Source organism: Patagioenas fasciata, chromosome Z (genome assembly GCF_037038585.1).
Source record: "Patagioenas fasciata isolate bPatFas1 chromosome Z, bPatFas1.hap1, whole genome shotgun sequence".
NCBI classification, from domain to species: Eukaryota; Metazoa; Chordata; class Aves; order Columbiformes; family Columbidae; genus Patagioenas; species Patagioenas fasciata.
The window spans coordinates 70,313,282-70,329,265 of NC_092560.1; the positions used below are offsets into that span (position 1 = coordinate 70,313,282).

Sequence of the window (15,984 nt, forward strand, 5' to 3'; positions counted from 1 at the left end):
TGGCTCATGGTCATCCTGCTGTCCACCAGGACCCCCAGTCGAAAGTACAACCTATGAGCCACGCAGCTCTTTGTAACGGTATTAACGTCTCATTTTGCACATGTCGGGCAGCCCGGACGGCGCCTGAGCAGCAGCGGGAACTCACGTCTTCTTCATCTGTATCTTCTCGCTGTGCCGCTGCCGGTGGTACAGCTTGGCCTTCAGCCCGATCATCTTCTTGGCCTTCCGGGACCGCTCGTGCGCCTCGCGGCCCTCCTTCTTCCTCCTCCTCTCGTGGTAGTCCAGCCGGTACCCATAGCGCTTGCGGTGCAGCTCAATGTGCTCGTTCTGCGGCTGTGGGCACAACGCAGCGCGGTGAGCGCCGGACGCGGCCCCCCCGAACGCCGGCGCCGCTGGGACAGGCGGCGGCGGCCCGAGCGGGCCCGCGGCACGGCGGCGAGGGCGCCTTCAGCGCGGGGCGGCGGGGCCCGCCCGGCCGCTGTCACCCCTGGCCCGTCACCCCTGGCCCGTCCCCCGTCCTGCCGCCCCGTCCCGTCCCGCCGGCCCGGCTCCCACCATGGCGGCGGCCCCGCGGTGTCCCCACGCGCTCCGCTGAGCCCTCCGGCCCTCAGCCGCCTCCGCAGCGGAAAGAGCGGGCGGGGCGAGAAGCGGCCCCGGCTGGAAACGCTTCCGCGCGGCGCTTTGGTTCCTGCCGGCGGAGAGTCCAGGTGCGCGTCTCCCGGGAGCTGCGCGGCCGCTTGGCGGGCCGGAAGCAGGGAAAAAACGGAGAGAAAGAGGCCGGAGCAACGCTTTTTGCCTCCTGGGTTTGTCCGGTGAGGGCGGGACCCGGGGCGACGAGGTCCTGGGGACGTGAAAGAGGACGGCGCCTTCCGGAGGCATGGCGGCTGTCCCAGCCGGAGCCGGGGCTGCACTCGCGGCACAAGCTGAGGCTCGGACCTGCTGAGGCTCTTCATCTGGAGACAGCAGATAACGCGGGACCGGCGGAGCGACGTCCCCGCGGTGGGTAGCGCGGCGGAAGGGCGCTGTGGGTTTGCGGAGCGGCCTTCTGGGCAGCGGCGGGCGCTGAGGGCACCGCTCCCGGCCCTCCCTCCTGCTCCGCGGCGGCGGCGCCGCCACAACGCGGGCGTTGGGCTCGGAGGATGAGGGGCTTGAGCCTGTCTGCAGGCTTCTTTCCTCTTATTGTGAAACTTTGCCACAGAGCGTAAATCGTAGAATCACAGAATGTCCTGAGTTGGAAGGGACCCACAAGGATCACCGAGTCCAGCTCCTGTCCCTGCATATGACAACCCCACAGTTCACACCATGTGTCTGAGGGTGTTGCCCAGTCTCTTCTTGAACACTTGTCAGGCTTGGGGCTGTGACGCTTCCCTGGGGAGCCTGCTCCAGTGCTCCAGCACCCTCTGGGTGAAGAACCTCTTCCTAATGTCCAACCTGAACCTCCCCTGGCACATCTTCCTGACATTCCCTCGGGTTCTGTTGCTGATCTTCAGAGGAAGAGCTCAGCGCCCACCCCTCCTCCTCCTCCTGTGAAGAAGCTGTAGCCATGATGGGGTCTTCTCCAGGCTGAACAAACCAAATGACTTTAGCTGCTCCTCATACAGCTTCCCCTCCAAACCCATGAAATCGTCAGAGTTGGATGTTGGTGGCTCCTTAGATAAGCAGCAGCTGGCCAGGAATGCTTTTGAAGTGTCTGCACTTGGGCTTTGTGTCACAGTGGTTTTGGCCTTGCTTGAGAATTTATAGAAGCTAATATTTTATTTTTGTTCTGGATATGTACTTTTTCCTGCCCTCCTCCCTCTGTCAAGATCAGAAGAGCTATTTACCCTTCAGTGACTGGTAACCTTTACTGTAGAATTTATTTGAGCATGAGTGTAAACTCTCTTCTTAACTTTTCTGTTTCACTGTTTGCAAATTTATTTGAGAAGTATATTTGGTGTTTGTGGCCATGCATTTATGGTGCATTTTTAAGGCTTAATAACATTATTTCTACAGATCTGACACAGATTTAACCTGCAAAGCAGTAACCTGAAAAACAGTAACCTGATCTAACTTGAGAAACAGTTAAGTTTCATGATTGATTTATGTGGAAGTAGCAGAGTTACCTGTTTTCTCTCATAAACATATTGTTCAATGTTTACTTATCTTGGCAGGGAACAGCTTCAGAGACAGGAGCAGAATGTTGGGCATTATGAAGAAATTTCCAATAAATGCATTGAAGTCATCAAGTTTTTGCAGTGAGGTAAGCTTTTCCCTAAATTTTTGTAGCTCCTCTGTGAGGAAAAGAAGTACTTGGGTTACTCTGAGTAAACTTTAAAAAAAATCTTTCCTTTAAAAATTGGTATCCAAACAGAACGCATACTTTCATGTTGGTATTGGACTTTCATGTAAGTCAGAATGTGAAACATTTTACTTATCTGTAATTTTGATTACCTAACATTTGTCATTGGAAAATTTATAGTATTTAAAAAAATCATTAGACATATTTAAAAATATTGTGGCTAGTGGCAACACGTTTTGGTATTGTAATAGATTTTTACCAGAATTCCCAAATAATGTTGGGATTGGACTTGGTTTAAACCTCGGTGCTGCCATCTTCATGCTTCTGCTTCCAAATGCTGATATTTGGAGCCTGGGTAAATACGTAACAACAGTATCAGTTCTTGTAGATTTTTTTTTAGGTTAGTTTCCTACAACTGGCAAAAATGTACCTACAAGTAATTATTTATAATGATAAATTTTCTGTATGAATTTTTTTCTTTTAAGTATGGGTACTTCAGAAAGACAAAGATGCGAGTCATAAGTGTGACACAACAAAACCACAATCTAAGACACTTCAGTTCTTCACAAGGTATAAGTTTAAATTATTTTCTTAATAGTAGGGATTACTCTAAAAATGAGTAATAATACTTTTAAAATTGTCTTTCAGTGTATTCATTTTAGCATTATTTGTGAAATTTGGTGTAGAAGTGCAAACAGAGCAGTTAAAAGGTTCAAGGACTGAAAAGAAGTGTTTTGTTCTGCTGCTGTGTTCTCAGTAGATCCATGCTATGACGCTTTTAGAAAATATGAAAAATAAAAGATGCAGATATACAGGAACTCAGGCCAGCTGTGAAGTGCGCTGTAACCTCTGTCCAGTTACCTGAGGTGTTAATTTGTTGTCAAGTGACTGATGATAGCCAGCGTGTTGGACAAGGAGAGAAAGACAGGAATCTGATTAAGTAGAAGTTTTAAGCTGTCATTAGTGTATTTTCTTTGCAGAATCAGGATAAAAGAGAGCAAAAAGAATAAAATAGTTGGAAAACAAAATTTCAATTAAAAGGATTTTTTGCTGTTTTTTTAGTAGCTATGCTGAGATTGGATGGAAATTGATTGATATAAGGTAGTGTCAGGAGTCAGGGCCACTTGTTCCATGCTTTTTCTACATCAAGGTGGAGGTGGGAAGAAAATACTGGTAATTGGTGGGTAATCCAACTTCTTTTAAAAAAAAAAAAAGTTAATGGGTTCAGCACTATGTATCTTAGCAAAAATCTTTAACCTGTAGTCACATACCTGAGAAGAAGACATACTCTTCTTAGTTGCTGATATTGACACAGTCTCTGTTGCCACCTCTTACTGTTTCTGTGTTGTCTGTGCGATGGCCTTGCTCTGTGCTGTACTCATCCCCAATTTTGCTGTGCCGAATACCCCAGCATGTCTCATGGAGGCAGGGCTTCATTCTGTATGCGAGAAGATACCGCAACTTAGGCAAGCAAGAAATGTCAGACATTATTTTGTGGGTTATTTCAGAAACTGGAGGGAAAAAAAGCAGTGTTGGAGTTTTTATTTGGGGTAGTGGTGGTTGTTGGTGAATTACCAGCCTGCTACCTTGCTTCTCCTAAGACCAGCTAATATCGAGATGTTAACCTATAAGGTACCTCTTTAATATCTCTGTAGTAAGAGGGATGATTTGTAGATGGTGAAGGAATGCTGGTTAAAATATTATTGAATTCTGTTTGGCATATCAGAGGTAAACTGAAGTACTAGGAAAGTGAGTTCATGAAACACAACTCAGATGGATTGGTTTCATAAAAATTTAGCTTGACAGCTTATTTTCCAACTAAATAGGGTGTGAGAGAGGAAATCTCTTTCAAAGATATGCTATTAAAACTCCTTAGCCCTTTGTTTTCTTAATGTAGTTCAGTTTACATTTTTTCCTTGAGAATTATGCTGTTTAGCTTCAGTGTTTAAAGGAGAAATGAGTTTTGAAATGTGTTCTCTAATAGCCAATTCAAATGAATGTCAGCATTACAGTTGTCTTGCATTGTGGCATGTTTTGTTACTGCTTCTGCAGGGTAAGGTTTTTGTGTAGTGATAATACTTTTTTGTGCTGTCTTTTTCCTATTGTTTCTAAATTACTGCTGTTCTGAAGAGTTTTAAGAGAGATTTATTGAAAGTTAAATACATATCTTTATAAATTTGGGGTGCTAGAGATTATGAATTGTCATGAGTTGTGACTCTGAATCTTTTTTTTTAATAAGTTTTTAGTGAATTTTTAAAATTGTATATTATTTTGTTAAAATCTCTAATTTGTATATTGGGGGTCAGTCTTACAAATCGTTACTTTGTTTTATTTGTCTCCAGGAGATGTTAAGTCTCTGCGTTCTGTCATTAATCCTCATATATCCAGGTATGTCATGCTAGGTTGTTTTTTTGGATATAACCAGCTGTCAAAGCAGCTGATGTGTTAACAAGTCTTGGGTTGTTGCTGTGCCCGTCACAAGCATAGTTCATGCGCACATTTTAAATTAAATTTAGTCCTTCTTTTTACCTTCTGACATTTCATTACAGAATGGCTGTTGGTGTCTGAGAGGTCTTGGACTGTCTTTTCTTTACATCATGGGAAACAAAAACTGTCTTTTAGGGAAGCTTCATATCTGTGGTGGTTGCTGGCATCTGAACAAGGGTGAAGGGTTGTCCTTGCACCTGGACCCCTGCGGTGGGCAGTGCTCTGTACTTTGTGTTCATGGGAGCCCTCAGCCCTGTTAGATGAAGGCCTTTGTAGTGAGGGGGCAAGTAATTAGAGAAGGGCAAGGTGTTTAGGTGCTGAGCTGCCACAGGAGTGGCTTGGGGGTGAAGTTCCCTTGGAAGACCACTTACGTCTTGAGGGTGAGTTCAGCTGGCATTAATGGTGAATCTGGGGACTGGTCACAAGCCTGTGATGCACAGAGCCAGTGAAGCCGTTTTGGAAGCCTCTGGGTGAGGTACTTCAGAAAGGAAGATTTGGCTGAAGAGAATCATGGAAAGCTTCATGGGAACTTGGATGCTAGATTTGGGTATAAAATGTATATGTGTGGGGGATTGTTTCAGGTGCCAGAGGTTAGGGACTGGGATGGACGAGAGGGTTCTGTCTGTGGGGAGGGCAGGTGGGTGAGGATGAGGCCAAGAAGTGGCCGAGCCCTGAAATAAAGTGTGGAAACCTGTTCCAAAACTCTTCAGTACTACTGATATGAAGAAAATCCACCATTTCCATGCTAACGTACTTCAGTATCGGAATGTACACTGTATCAGATATGCAACAGAGGAAGAGTGTTATTCATCTGGTGTGCTGTTCATTGTGAATATTAATCGTTTATGCAAATAACAATATGACTGAATAAAAAAATTACCTCAGTAAAGGCAATGTTTTCATTTTATGCAGAATCCGAAACATTGGCATTATGGCCCACATTGATGCAGGGAAAACAACAACAACAGAGAGAATGCTGTATTATTCTGGATACATAAGAACACTTGGAGGTTAGAAACACTTTTTGTATTAGTAGCTTTGAGAGTTTTAATAGACTACAATAATATGCAACCCAGTTAAGTGTTGGTGGTGGAGTACTTGGCATGGAAGCCAGTTGTTCTAAAGCTGTGCTGCAATATAATGAAATTTTAATGCACATTATATTACTTTCTAAGGCAGTCGTGCTTTGAGAGATCATTGGTTCTTAGTTTTCTTTTAGTGAATTATGGTTTGTTTTAACATTTAATTAGAGGTTGTCCTTGTTTTGCTTGTTGCTCATTGGCCATTCTGGTAAAGCCGTTTCTTCATTTCTCTTTTGACCTTTAAAAAATCAGGTTAACAAACAGTAACCATTTCTTTTGAAAGTCATACCGCAGAAAGTATTCCTTGCTTCAACAAATCTCACAGGGTTCTTCAAGATTAAAAGGGTCAGAGCAGCCTCTACTTGTGCTACTTGCCCTTGGTGAAGCTGTGTTGGCTGTCACCAATCACCTTCATGTTTTCCATGTGCATTAGTGTAATTTCCAGGAGGATCTGCCAGGCACAGAGGTGAGACTGACTGGCCTGTAGTTCCCCAGGTCTTTCTTTTTTCCTTTTTAAAAAATGGGGCTTATGCTTTCTATTTTCCAGTCAGTAGAAAGCTCACTGGAATGCCACAATTTCTCAAATATGAGGGATAGTGGCTTAGCAACTCATCTGCCAGCTCTGTCAGGACCTGCAGATGCATCTCATCAGATCTCATGGACTTGGCTTTGGTTTTTAAGTTTCTCGTGGTGTTACTAGGATTAAGAACAACAAAAAGGTTGTTGGAAATGCTTGTCTTTGACTTACAGAACATTCGTTCCCTGGAAAGGGAGCCTGGGTAAGTTAGCTGATATAATAATTTTCTGAAAAAGGATAGTTTTATAGTATGCACGTATATAAAGGGGACAGTATTTCCAAATCTCTTTGTATTCTGAGACAATTTCAGCTTTTGAATTATTTACCTACCTAACTGTAATACTGCTTCCTGTTGACAGATGTTGATGATGGGGACACAGTGACAGATTTTATGGTACAAGAGCGAGAACGTGGCATTACCATTCAGTCTGCTGCTGTTACGTTTGACTGGAAGGACTACAGAATCAATCTAATTGACACCCCAGGTACTGTGCTTTGGCAGTACTTGCATTATTGGTGAAGAATAGTGGTTGACTATCATAGAACCTAAGTCTTCATTTTAAATATGGTGCAATGTTTAACTGGTTTGATTGTGGCAGTAAAAAGGCCTATACTGAGCTGTGTTCAGCTTTGGCTGATTATTGCTTGCTGGTGCCTAATCCAGCTTGTTTAAAGTGAGCTCAGACATTTCCGAACTAAATTGCTCTCAGTTCGGGGATTGCAATGTAACAATCTTGTGTGTTTCAAGGACTGATGGGTGTATTTCTCTGCAGGTGAAGATATGGTTGTTTTGACATGATTTTAAAAAAAAATTGTCTTGACCTGTTGATGTTGCGTGTACAAATTATGACAGTATAAAAGGAAGATTGTTTTTTAGGTCATGTGGACTTTACAGTGGAAGTTGAGCGTTGTTTGAGAGTCCTTGATGGAGCAGTAGCAGTGTTTGATGCTTCAGCTGGTGTTGAGGTAAAAATAACTGGTAGATTTTAATTTTTTTTTGTCTAATGACTTAAATCAGACTGAATAATAATAATCATAGTCTAGAAATGTTGCTCTGTATTATCTCTTTTGATACTTTGATAAAAATTTAGTGCCAGGAAGCTGAGCATTTAAGTTCAAGTCCTGTAGTATATAGCAATTTCCATGGGAATGAGGTGCAAATATGTTGAATTCCCATTAATGTCTGAGGTTTTTTTTATGTTTTGTTACTGTACTTTACAAACATTGAGGTAAATTCTTCTGGTTATCTCCACCACTGGAAATCATTTCTGATTTTCAGATTTCATGTAGAAAATTAGTAATTTTCAGCCAGAACTTCTCCCTCCTCAACAGCTTATTTAACATGCCTTTTGGGGCATAGCGCAGAAAAGGTGGAGGAAGGCTGCAATTTGACTTCACAGCATGAGATGTTTGAATAGTTCAGTCCTGTAGAAAATTTACCTGTTGTAAAATCACTGTATTCCATGGGACATACTTTTTTTCCGTAGATGAGGCATGAGAGAACTCTTTACCAGTGTGAATCCCATTATTTAACATGCTATTGGAAAGCATTTAGGTGCCATCATGTATGAACCTGAACTGAGTAACAGCCCCTGCCCCCATCAACAAAACAATTAGATCTGGTTGTGTTTTTTCTAAAACTGTGTAGGAAATTATTGCATTATTTCCATTTATTAGTAAGAGACTGTTCCTGAATCTGAACTGATTTCCATATATACCTGTTTTAACTTTCCAATAAAAACACATATCATAAATGGCTCAGCAGTACATAGTTTACTAGCAAAACTGCAGGATTTTTTAGTGTTGCATGTGTAGCCAGAGAAAAGCTTGTCTGTTTGTGCTTACAGAAATTGGCAATAAAGTCTTAAGTCACTGCATTACTGAATTTTTTCCATATATATCCTCTGTAACGCTTAGTTTCTCTCCATGTTCCTTTGCCCATATGCCTCTGTGCCCTTAGTGGTGGATGGGGAATGATGACAGCTGAGAGAGCAGATGAGACAAAGCTGCTTGTGAAGTTAATCTGTGCTGCCGGAATCAGGATTGTTACAACACATTCAGCACAGATCTGTGCTCGGAACTTAATTCCTCAGCAGTATTGGGGAGTGTATAGTTCAGCTGTCGGCACTCATGTTTCCATTTTGTATTCTGCTTTAGGCCCAAACTCTGACAGTGTGGAGACAAGCGAACAAACATCAGATACCACGAATATGCTTTTTGAACAAGATGGACAAAAACAGGGCAAGGTATTAAGTTAATTTAATCATTGCTAAAATCTTTGTAAGAGAATGTATCTACTAAAGATGTTCTGTTATGCACAGAGCAAGATAATTATGTGAATACTCACTAAATACATCTTTGATTATGCAGATTCATATTTTTGTGCAATTTTAGGAGTGATTTTTGCAGTAAATAAGGAAAGGTAAACCTATTTTACTGTATAAGTTTTGTGTAACTTAGTATCTGTTGTTTTAATATAGTTTCACATATGCTGTTGAGAGTATCGAACAAAAGTTGAAGACAAAACCTTTGCTTTTACAGGTAAGCATAGAATTGAAATGTTTATTTGCTTTCTTTTGAATAGAACTCCTTCCTTAATTTTTTGCAGCTGTCTAAAATCTCCATTCTATTTTCAGTTGCCCATTGGGGAAGCCAAGACCTTCAGAGGACTGGTTGATGTTGTGACTAAGGAACAAATTATTTGGAAACCTACTTCTCATTTGGATGATGGAAAAAATTTTGAGCAAAAGCCACTGCTGGAGGCTGATGATCCCAGCCTGTTCCAAGAAGTCCAGGATGCCAGAAATACCTTAATAGAACAAGTAAAGTTCTAAAGTAAATACATAATATATTTAAAACTGTTATTTAAAACAGTAGAAAAAATAGGCTGAATGAGGCCTCTGGAGGTGGCTGTTGCAGTGACCTGCTCAAAGCAGGGCTAAATTCCACTTTAGATCAGGATGCTCAGGCCTTGTTCAGTTGAATTTTCAAGTCTCTAAGGATGGAGGTTGCAGTCTGCCTAGATAGCCTGTCCCAGTGCTTCATCATTGCTGTAGTGAGACATTATTTTTTGTCCAGCAGGCATTTACCATGTGTCAACCTATGACACCACCACTTGTCCTTTCCTTGTGTACCTCTGAGAAGAATCTGTTTTCCCTGAAGAAGGCCCACTACTGTCACCATTTCAGGTAGTGAGGGACAGTGTTCCTCCCATAGCCTCTCCAAGTTAGACAAACCCATCTCTCTGGGCCTCCTGCTGCTCTTAGTGGTTTTCCACTGGACTTCCTACAGTTTGTTAGCCTCTCTTGTACTGGGGATCCTAAAAGCAGAGTGTTTTACGTGCAGCTTCACAAGTGCAGGGGAGAGGGTACTAACCACTTGCCCAGATCCACTGGCTGTGCTCTTGCTGATAGAGCCCAGTATGCAGTTAGCCTTTGTCACTGCACAGGGATGCTGCTGACTGTGCTCACTGGACCAGCAGGACCTTCTGGGTGACTTCTGAAGACCTCTTTCCTAACTAGTTGATCCCCACTGTATCAGCGTATGGATTTGTTCTGTCCCAGGTGCAAGACTCTGCATTTGTCCTCATTGAACTAATTTCAGATTTTCTTCGCTTTTTTTCCATCTGTCAAAGATGGTTAATGCACATTGGAAACACTAATATGAGACAACAAAACATGCTGAATATAAAGAGACAGACTCCCTGGCTGTACAGTACATGCATAAAATGGGAAGTACTCCCTGTTTTATCAATAAGGAACTGAAGAAAGCAGATGCTAAATTTGGTTGGCTGACATCTTGTACTGTCTTGGATGCTGAAAGATTATTGGGACAGTGATAGGAGTCTGGCAGATGTGACCCAGAACCTGCAGGATACCCATACCCTTCCAGAGTGGCTGCTAGAAGCTGGATGGGATGGTGCAGGCTGGTGAAAGTGGCACTAATTACTGTATTTGAGGCAGCTGAATCCCACTCTAAATCTTGTTCCAGATCTATCAAAAATCCATGGGAAGAGATAAAGAAAAAAAAACTATAAATATTTATTTAAAATAGTCTGTTATACTGTGAAGCTAAGAAAGATAATAGAAATTTGATCTACTTGATTCCAGATTTTGCACAGATGACAGTTTAGAAGGGGTGAGGAACAGAAGAATTAATGGAAGTAAAAGAATAATTTCCCTGTTGAGCAGTGCAGAATATTTTGAAATAGTTTGTCTGAAGTGGTTTTTTTCTCACCCTCGGTGTTTTAAAGTCCCACATTGTTTTGTGTAATAATATTGGAAGAGAAGGTTGCAGTAGAGACTCTAAGCAAGTCTTCTCTCCAAGTAAAGACTTGTGGTTTGGTTTTTTTGGTTTTTTGGTTTTTTTTTTTTTTACATTCAGTTTGCTTTCTATAATTTTTAAGTGTAATAGTCATTACATTTGAATGCATACTTTTATAAAAAAAATACGGGAGGTTAACAACTGTGTTTATCTCAGATATCACTCTGTTTTTCTGGCATGCGTGCCCTCCATACAGCTCTGAGTAACATTGTGCTAGTGCATAAACAGATGATGCTAGGCTTTTGGTTTCCTTTGAAATGTCAGGATTGGAGAGGTCCACTTTATATTGCTCTGGGTCCAGTAAAACATACACAATCTAGTTTTCAAATTTTCCAGGTTTTAAATGGGGGTGTTATTACTCAGCCTCTTATCTTAAGAAAAATATTGTCAGATATAAAGCTTTGTAAGAACAGTGTTAGGGTTTTTCACTTTGGTTTCTGGGTTCTTCCTGGAGCAGGAAGGGCTGGACCAGTAGTGTGATAACTGAGATAACCTGTGTTGATAAAATATTTTTACATACTTTCTGTCCTATTAATACTACATATCAGAAACACTGTAAAATTTAGTAGTTTCAATACCAGCCATCTTGCACACTTTGCTTTTACTAAATTAAATGAACACTTCCCTTTATCCGTTATGTTTTAGTTATTGGCTTGATTAGACATTTCAGTATTTGGTCAATGGCTGTTGTAACCTGTAGAAGGGCCGAAGTGTCTTCTTGCACTTACAGTGTCCTGAGTCTTTGACAGTGCAAGCTTACACGTGAGACAAGGTTTAAAGAGTAGTTGACTTGTCAAGCTAAATGGTCCACTTTGAAAACACAGATGGGCTCTTGGACCTACAAGCCTTTGACATGATGAAGGTCAAAAAACCCTGAAGGTTTGTCTGTTTTTCCCAGCTGTATACCTGCTGGCTCGCAAAGGTTACTTGCTGCTTACTTCAGACTTCGCCTTGTTTGTCGATCTGAAATATACTCAGTTTTACTCTTCATGGCTGTCACTATATGGCTGCAGATTTTTGTACAAGCACTCTTTCTCCTACTGATGTTTTGCCTGACAGCTGCTTTATAAGTTGATTTTTTTCCCTTGTCCTTTCTTGAAACCTTCATTTTCATGATTTTCTGTGGTGTGAGTTTATTCTTTGTTCCTGCTCTATTTAACCATATATCCTAAATAACTGAGATTTGTGACTGCTCTTTGAAATTTGTATATGCCAAATAGTAAAGAAGTATTCTGTTGAAGGTTGCAGATCTGGATGATGAGTTTGCTGAACTGGTTCTAGGAGAATATAGTGAAAATTTTGATTTAATACCACTTGACAAGGTAATTTTTACATTTCATTATTTATAACTAGCTATTACTCTGAAAGGCTGGGTTTTTGCTTCTTTGGTACATGCATATTATGATTTTGCAGATGTGCTTTTTTTATCAGAAAAAAAATCACACCAGCTTCTGTAGTGAATATACAGTACTGTGAATTTAGGACAAAGTATATTCAAGCTCAGTGTGAATTTTGTATGATAATGCACTAGCTATGATTCTCAGACATGCTAGGCACAACCTTAAAAATATGGCACCTTTGTGCAACAAGAGGTTTTTTTGAGAGTTAGACTGCTGCAAAAGAGTTTAGGGAAAGGAGAATGGAATTTCCGTGTAGACTGAGTGCAGTTTGTGTCTGAGCTGCTGATTCTTACTAACAGAAGTAGCAGCATCTCAACTGCTGTGAATTGGTTGGATCTTCAGACACTACATATTGAAAGAGGTAAAGTGCAACATTCTGAATTTAAAAGACTGTTAGAAAAAGAACAAGAACAGCTGCAGATCTGCATGAAATGCTTAGAAATCTTAAAAGCAGTGTCTTCTGTTTTAGGATCTGAACATTTGGGTTTCTGGTTTGGAGCTCATTAAAACAGTGAAAGGAGTTTGGATGAGTGATGTTATATTTGCAAACATACTTTTCTTTTGGGGATTTGTTAGCAATATCTGATAGCTGGAGTGCAATCTAAGGCTAAATTGTAGTTCCCATGTTAACAGAAAATAATTATGTTTTTGCAGTTACGGTCTGCTATCCGCAGAGTCACGCTAGCTCAGAAAGCGGTACCTGTGCTCTGTGGCAGTGCATTGAAGAATAAAGGAGTGCAGCCTTTACTGGATGCTATCACTATGTACTTGCCCGCACCTAATGAGCGTTCATATGAGTTTCTGTAAGTACAAGGAGAAAAAAGGGTCAGGAAAAAGGAAAAATAAGTAGAAAAGCATAAAAGGAGAAAATAAAAAATATCAACAAAGCATTCATGTCTTTATAAATGTTTACTGCTTTTAGGTATTAAATAACAAGAAAGATGAGCAGACATAAAAATACACTTAAGTACTGAGCCTGCTTAGGTCAGTACTACTTGAGTTGTGTGCATTTATCTCCCAGCTGTCAAACTTGCACCTTAGACTTCTAGTGTATTTTTAACCTGAGGATATTGCCATTTAAAAAAATTGGGTCTAGGGATCATCTTTAGTATTGTCTGAGTCACATGACACCTCACATATCCTGCTGGAGCTGGAACTGCTTAGGTTAATATTTTTTGGCATAAATTATGATTTTTAAAAACCTGCCTCTATTAATGTTACAATAAGAAATTATGCTTTTTCTTAAATGACTGGAAATTTAGGTAAATGTGAGCTTGAGTGGATTAATCCCACAAGTATGCTTTTTGTTGTGCTTTTCTATTTTGCAGACAGTGGTACAAGGATGACCTGTGTGCCCTAGCATTCAAAGTTCTCCATGATAAATCTCGTGGACCACTTGTTTTTGTTCGTGTTTACTCAGGTTCACTGAAACCCCAGTCAGCTGTATATAATATTAACAAAAGTTGCACGTGAGTAAGATAGAGGTGTGGTTTATCAGAGCGTTGGAATATCTGTTAAAAGTCCTAAGTAACACAAGAATTTCATTTTCAGGGAGAGAATGAGCCGGCTGCTCCTGCCTTTTGCTGATCAGCAAATTGAAATACCATCACTAATGCCTGGCAACATTGCCCTTACTGTTGGGTTGAAGCAGGTAATGGAAAACGCTTATTCTATAAGGGAGCTTGTTTTACTAGTGTGCTTTCTACTTCTGTGATATTATATCTCAGGTATGTTCTTGATTATTGTGACATATGTAAACTTGCTTTGTTTGAGGTACTTCCTCCTAAAATGAAATATTACAATGTACAAATGTCAGTAATTGACCTGTGAGATGCTGTGCTGATTACATGGAAAGGACTGATAACTTAAAGTGCATTTTAATAGAGTTCTGAGCTTCCATTTATACTGTAACTCTTAAAATACAATGTAATGCCATGGAGGGACCTCCTTTGGGGAAGGGGAGTCATGTTCCATATAAGGTACCCAAAGTTACAATTTAACTTAAGTTCAAATAAGTTGGTTTCATGCTTGCTTGTATTATGTTACTAATTGAGTGTTTTATTGTCTGAACAGGCTGCATAATTTGCACAGAGTTTTCTAAAATGTAACCAACTTAGGTATGCATAAGCAAATTTTCATTTAACAATATTGTTCTTTGTGGCTTTTTATCTCAAGTTAGATTTAAAATGCAGTGAACTGAACAAAGAAATGTTAGTCTAAATTTGAGCAGCTTTTCTTCTTCCAGATGATTTTAGTTATTATCTTTGAAGTGAACAGTTACAGTAACTGTTTATAAATAAGTAAATAAGTGGAGATTAGCATGGGAGGTTTTGAGGAAGAGAAAGAGTCAGGGTTTGTATTGTTAGTTTTTTGTTTTGTTTTTCATGTTCCCTCCTCTGCTTGTTGATCTACAGAGTGCCACTGGAGATACCATAGTGTCCTCAAAGGCTTCAGCAGCAGCTGCAGCACGCCGGGCTGGAAGGGATGCTCTGGGACAAAAGAGATCTGCTAGTGATGCAGAGAGCCTTCTGCTGGCAGGTGTTGAGGTCCCTGACCCCGTCTTCTTCTGTACAATTGAACCCCCTTCAATGGCCAAACAACAAGGTACAACGTAGCTACCTAAGAATACGACAAGGTATTCTACAAATGAGATATTTAGGCATAACCATATTCTCCTATGTAAGGAACAAGGCTTGTCCCTAGTTGAAGTACACCTGGTTGTCATGACTGAGTTGCACAAATTTAGCAGTCAGTGATCTAATAAGACCCTTTTTGGTGTTTTGCACAGATGATGTATTTTAGATTGTGATTGTCAGTATTCTTTACTATTACCACATCAAGCAGTACTAGTAGTAGTACTTTTCTGGTTTTTGTGTCTAGAAAAGTGGCGGTTCTTAATTTTGAAAGAAGAGATGAAACTTTTGTTTCATACCGTCATGCTTAGTTTTGCTGCAGTCACACTGATGTGCTGTACGTAGTGTCCCAAGTACAAATGACCTTGAAACAAGGTGGGTTTTTTTTCAGTCAGCACTCGCATTTTTACTCTGTGGTTTAAAGTCTTCATTTACCAAGACTTCTGTGCGCCTAGTTAGGGTTCACCCGTGCAGTATGACCTGTAATCTTACTGTCTTTCACAATAGTCTGTACCAGAGAGCCTGGTTATTTGACTCGTTTTGTAAATACTTACTTAAAACTCAGTATGTTCATTCCAACAAAGCTGAGCGTGGTTGGGGGTGAGCGTGAGGAAGGATAAGTGCCAGTGTATTGTGATGGAATGCAGCAACATGGAAGGCAGATTTGGAGCAACAGGTCTGTAGGCTGGGCAACTGGGTTTTAAGGTGTTCCTTGTTTTTGGTGGGTTGGATGTTTTGTAGTATGGGGGTTTTTGTGGGTTTTTTGTTTGTGATTGTGTTTTGTGTGTGCTTTGTTTTGTGGTTTTTGTTTTGTTTCTTTGTTTTTTTCCCCAGAGACTATGAGGTAGATAAATGCAGTCTCAGCTGCTTTCCTCAGCAGTTAAGATAATGGGGAATCAGAAAAATAAAATTGTATTTGAACCTTTTAATGTTGAACTTATCTTGAAATATTTAGGTAAATCATAGGAGAGTTAGTTGACAATTTTTTCTTATCTGTAAAAGGGAAGCAGTACTTTTTACTGACTTGATGAAGTCTTCATACAAGTACAAATACATACATTTACATTCTGTCTTCATACAAGTACAAAACATCACTCTTAAAATGGTATTTTTAATAATTAAATAAGCACTCAGTAGTGTGCAGTTAATTTGTTGGAGAGAATCAGAAGTTGCAAGTTGCTTGTAATTTGAGTTGACTTTGTTT

General features: G+C 40.6%; 1 protein-coding gene across 3 annotated transcripts in view; it reads left to right on the forward strand.

Moving 5' to 3' along the window:
• Positions 1–15,984, forward strand: part of GFM2 (GTP dependent ribosome recycling factor mitochondrial 2) — a 20,540-nt gene continuing 4,556 nt past the window's right edge. The window contains exons 1-16 of one of the 3 annotated variants that reach the window (XM_065861058.2): positions 909–999; positions 1,993–2,060; positions 2,151–2,239; positions 2,764–2,848; positions 4,621–4,666; positions 5,678–5,775; positions 6,784–6,909; positions 7,302–7,390; positions 8,582–8,670; positions 8,905–8,965; positions 9,061–9,246; positions 11,989–12,069; positions 12,802–12,950; positions 13,476–13,616; positions 13,699–13,798; positions 14,562–14,751. In XM_065861058.2, the coding sequence (XP_065717130.1) occupies positions 2,177–2,239; positions 2,764–2,848; positions 4,621–4,666; positions 5,678–5,775; positions 6,784–6,909; positions 7,302–7,390; positions 8,582–8,670; positions 8,905–8,965; positions 9,061–9,246; positions 11,989–12,069; positions 12,802–12,950; positions 13,476–13,616; positions 13,699–13,798; positions 14,562–14,751 (1,504 nt within the window). In that variant the 5' untranslated portion in view covers positions 909–999; positions 1,993–2,060; positions 2,151–2,176. Of the gene's footprint in view, positions 1,000–1,992; positions 2,061–2,150; positions 2,240–2,763; positions 2,849–4,620; positions 4,667–5,677; positions 5,776–6,783; positions 6,910–7,301; positions 7,391–8,581; positions 8,671–8,904; positions 8,966–9,060; positions 9,247–11,988; positions 12,070–12,801; positions 12,951–13,475; positions 13,617–13,698; positions 13,799–14,561; positions 14,752–15,984 lie in introns of all 3 variants that reach the window. The other 2 variants (XM_065861059.2, XM_065861060.2) reach the window with 2 other exon arrangements.